This window comes from Pygocentrus nattereri, chromosome 8 (assembly GCF_015220715.1).
Source record: "Pygocentrus nattereri isolate fPygNat1 chromosome 8, fPygNat1.pri, whole genome shotgun sequence".
Lineage (NCBI taxonomy): Eukaryota > Metazoa > Chordata > Actinopteri > Characiformes > Serrasalmidae > Pygocentrus > Pygocentrus nattereri.
The window spans coordinates 27354710-27358587 of NC_051218.1; the positions used below are offsets into that span (position 1 = coordinate 27354710).

A 3878-nucleotide genomic window follows, 5' to 3' on the forward strand; every position below is an offset into this window, starting at 1 on the left:
GTTAGCAGGAGGGGGGTGATTCCTGTTCTATCTACAGCACCGTTAACATTCCCGCTTTCATGCTTTCATTTCCGGGTCGTACCAAATGTAAACTAGAGATGAGGTCATTATAAAGGCATTTTAGGTTCACTACGGAACCCCGCTGGTGCATAAATAAAAATAATGCGTGGCCACGCCTTAGTCAGGCGTGGGAGAGAGATAATTCAATTGTGGCTACGACTTAATAAAGCGTGGGAACGAGATACTAATGTGTGGCCACGACTTAGTAGGCCGTGATCACATTCCCAACGCCTTGCTAAGTCGTGGCCACGCATTAGGATGTCGTTCCCACAAGTTAATATAGGGGTGGCCACGCATTATTTTTATTTATTCAGGATGTCATCAGCAGATCTCCGTGGTACGAAGCTCCCATATAAAATGTTTAAAATGCCAAAATTAAAATCCAAGAACAATAAATCTGTAACTGGAATCGATAAAACAGTAGAGTTGTGAACAGACTGAAGCATTTACAGCTGCACAATATTACAGTAGGTTCCCTCATATTCAGTACAGTCAGGCCTAGCGTGATAACCAGAAATAACAAGAAATAACAGCAATAATAATAATAACAATGATAACAACAACAATAATAATAATAAATTAATAATAATAAATTAATAGAATCTGTTTACTAAAATTTACCAAGACGGGACAAATTCACATCCTCATAATTGATTATCTGTCTATCTATTTATCCATCTATTTATCCGTTTGTCTGTCTGTCTGTCTGTCTGTCTGTCTCCGCTGAAACACTGCTCAGAGGTAACACTCCAATTGTACCAACAAGTTGTTTTATTACAACATACATTATACAGTTTGCTCCAAAAACATAATACAAGCTTTATACTGAAAATAAATAATCGCTCGACCTGTTCTCGAATTTGGGAAGAGGACCGCCGAAAACGTCCATTCATATTTTTTTCTCGATTTTCTTTTTAATGAAAATATCTTTTTGTACATCACTAAGTGCATGAATAACTAAACGGTATTTGTTTAAATTAATAACTTCAAAAAGGTTGTAATATACAAAACTGTACAGTATTCGAAAAAATAGTTCAGAAATAAACCGATAAGAGGAGTATTTAAGATTATAAAACTTTAGATAGTGAACGTGTAGAATAAAATAAGTATAGGCTATAGCGCAACGCTTTCACTGGCGAGCATCTCGCTCCTGCTTTAGTATCCAGTACACAGTAATGTGGTCCGTGGTGAGAGGAATATGACCCGACCCGACTCAGCTCGCTCTCTCTCTCTCTCTCTCTCTCTCTCTCTCTCTTTCTCTCTCTTTCTCTCTCTCTCTCTCTCTCTCTCTCTCTCCCTTCCTTCGCTCCTCACTTGGTTCGCTTGTGCGTTGCTCCTCTGAATGTCGTTTCTGCAGAGAATGAGGGGGATGCTGAAGTGCTTCACTCGTGTTGTGTCGTCCAGGCCTGCAGTTCAGCAGAGCAGCCCCCTCCTCCAAAACAAAAACAAACCTGCGCGCGGAGAGAGGGCGAGAACATTGCTTTAGAGATGGCAGAAAAGGCGTTTCGAAGCCACAGTATAAGGTGTCGTTCGGCGAGGAGGCTGTAAGATGGCTGCGGAGTGACTCCACCGTGAGCGATGAGGACCGATTCAAATTAAAATACATCACTGCAGTCTGCCTCGAGTTTTTAAAGAGTTCGTCAAAAATAAAAATAAACAAAATGTGCAAATTAAACACCAAGAAAGGAGCGAATCATCAGCCCCACCGAGCAAAACAAATAAAGAAGCATGCGACAGTACAGATGTGTGGGAAAAATGACAAAATAAAAAGAAACAAATTTAAAAATCAGCCTACTCAACCTGATGTGGAATTGTGTTTTTGTGTATTTTTTGTTCCTTTTTTGAGAACCAAGGCGCTGGGAGGTCATTTTTAATAGGCACAATTTCGTATTCATATTCTTGCTGTAATACATAAAAAACAACGCGTTTTGGTAGATCACTTCCGTTTGAGATCTCAAATAAAACATTGTCGTGTTTAATGCCCACAAGACCGGAGATAAAAAAAAATTATAATAAAAAACAAAAAAAAATCTAGTAACAGTTGCTTCTCATTGTTTTCTTTCTCAGTGCCCTTCTCGTTTAACGGAAATTATTGAGTGCTGGAGAAAGTGGACCCATCATCATCATCACCATCATCATCCAGAAAAAAAAACAAACACAAAACAAAAACAAAGCTGATAGATTTCCTCTGCGTGTCCGTGTGGAGAGCCTCCTTGGTCAGAGATCGTGGCACGACGAGGTGTCCGTGCTGACGCCGTGCGAGGAGTAAACCTCGTGGCCCTGCGGCTCTCCTGGAGGAGTCATTCGTTTCTCCTTCTGTCGCCTGTTACAAAACCACACGCGCACCACCTCCTTCTCCAGCTGCAGACTGTCCGCCAGAGACGAGATCTCCTGCGCCGCCGGCTTGGGGCACTTAAGGAAGTGGGTCTCCAGCACGCCCTTCACGCTCACCTCGATGGACGTCCGTTTCTTGCGCTTCCTGCCCTGCGCCGCGATCTTGTCGATGCTGCTTGGGCTCCCTGTGGACGAGTCGGCCTCCTCCAGCCACTTGTTTAGCAGCGGCTTGAGCTTGCACATGTTCTTGAAGCTCAGCTGCAGCGCCTCGAACCTGCAGATGGTGGTCTGCGAGAAGACGTTGCCGTAGAGCGTGCCCAGCGCCAGGCCCACGTCGGCCTGCGTGAAGCCCAGCTTGATGCGCCGCTGCTTGAACTGTTTGGCAAACTGCTCGAGCTCGTCCGACGTGGGCGTCTCCTCGTCCGAGTGGTCGTGCACGCCCTGCTGTCCGGGTGGTCCTGGCTGCGGCGGAGGCGGCGGCGGCGTGAGCGCGCCGTGCATGCCGTTGACGGCGAAGCCCGTCTGCGAGTACAGGTTGGCGCCTTGCGCGCCGCCGCCGATGCTCGTGCCGTGCGACACGGGCGTCCCCCACGCGCCCGGGTGGCTGGCGTGCGGCGAGTGGTGGGCGACATGCGGCGACCGGTGGTGGATGATCGCACCGAGCTGCAGGTCCTCCCGTCCGGGCTTCACGTCCTGCTGATCCAGGGGGCTGCTGGCCAGCGACGTGGACCAAGGGTTGGCCTCGGCTAAGCTGCTCACCCACTGCTGCCCGAGCGGGTGCCCATTGCTCTGGACGCCCTGGATGTAGTCGTTCTGGAGGAGTTTCTGGTGATTCCTGAAAGGGCTCCCTTGTTGCATGACCGAGGCGTCTGCATGAACCATGGAGCTGGAGCTGATAATGCTGTAGGGATTCGAGGCAGCTGTGGCCATGCTTACTTGGAGATCCCCTACTAGTTATAATGTGGCAACGGCAACGGCTTCAGCCTTTGACATCCACCAGGCTCCGGAGCCAAAGCAGCAGCCCGCGGGTGACTGGCAGGCCTGGCGACCAATCGGAGCAAGGGTGCCGGCGCGTCACAGCCAATGGGAAGGCGAGAGGCCTCGGCTCGGCCGCTTAAATTGGACACTTGAATATTTTTCAGAGTTAAAGAGATACAAAACAGGAAGCGTTCACTATAACGAGAAATGGTCCACTGTGGAGAGTTTGTTGAGCTGTGTCCTGAGGTTTTGTCTTAATGTCTTTGCCTCGCCAAACTTATGAATATAAAATGCAGAAAACAAAAGAAAACTTCACTCTTAGCGCAATTGAAGTGCATGATTTATTCCAGTATGCAGGTTTACATAAAACATGGAAAATGCATGTAGTGTAGATTATTTTGACCATGAAGCTCTTCATTAAGCGAATGAAAAACTCATCTATTTTTATTTTATTTAATTTTTAAAACATAAAATGTGCCTAAATAAAACTTTCCATTTAGAGCTTC

The 3878-nt window shown here is 46.7% G+C and overlaps 1 protein-coding gene across 1 annotated transcript; it reads right to left on the reverse strand.

The window, feature by feature from the left end:
- Positions 1-711: 711 nt before the first annotated feature.
- On the reverse strand, positions 712-3541 carry LOC108430888 (POU domain, class 3, transcription factor 4). The gene has a single exon (XM_017703705.2). The coding sequence runs from the start codon at positions 3322-3324 to the stop codon at positions 2278-2280; it is 1047 nt and encodes a 348-aa protein (XP_017559194.1). The 5' UTR covers positions 3325-3541; the 3' UTR covers positions 712-2277.
- Positions 3542-3878: the final 337 nt, after the last annotated feature.

Coding starts and splice junctions, on each gene's coding strand:
- LOC108430888 (XM_017703705.2), bottom strand. CDS start 3,324: ATGGCCACAGCTGCCTCGAATCCCTACAGCATTATCAGCTCCAGCTCC.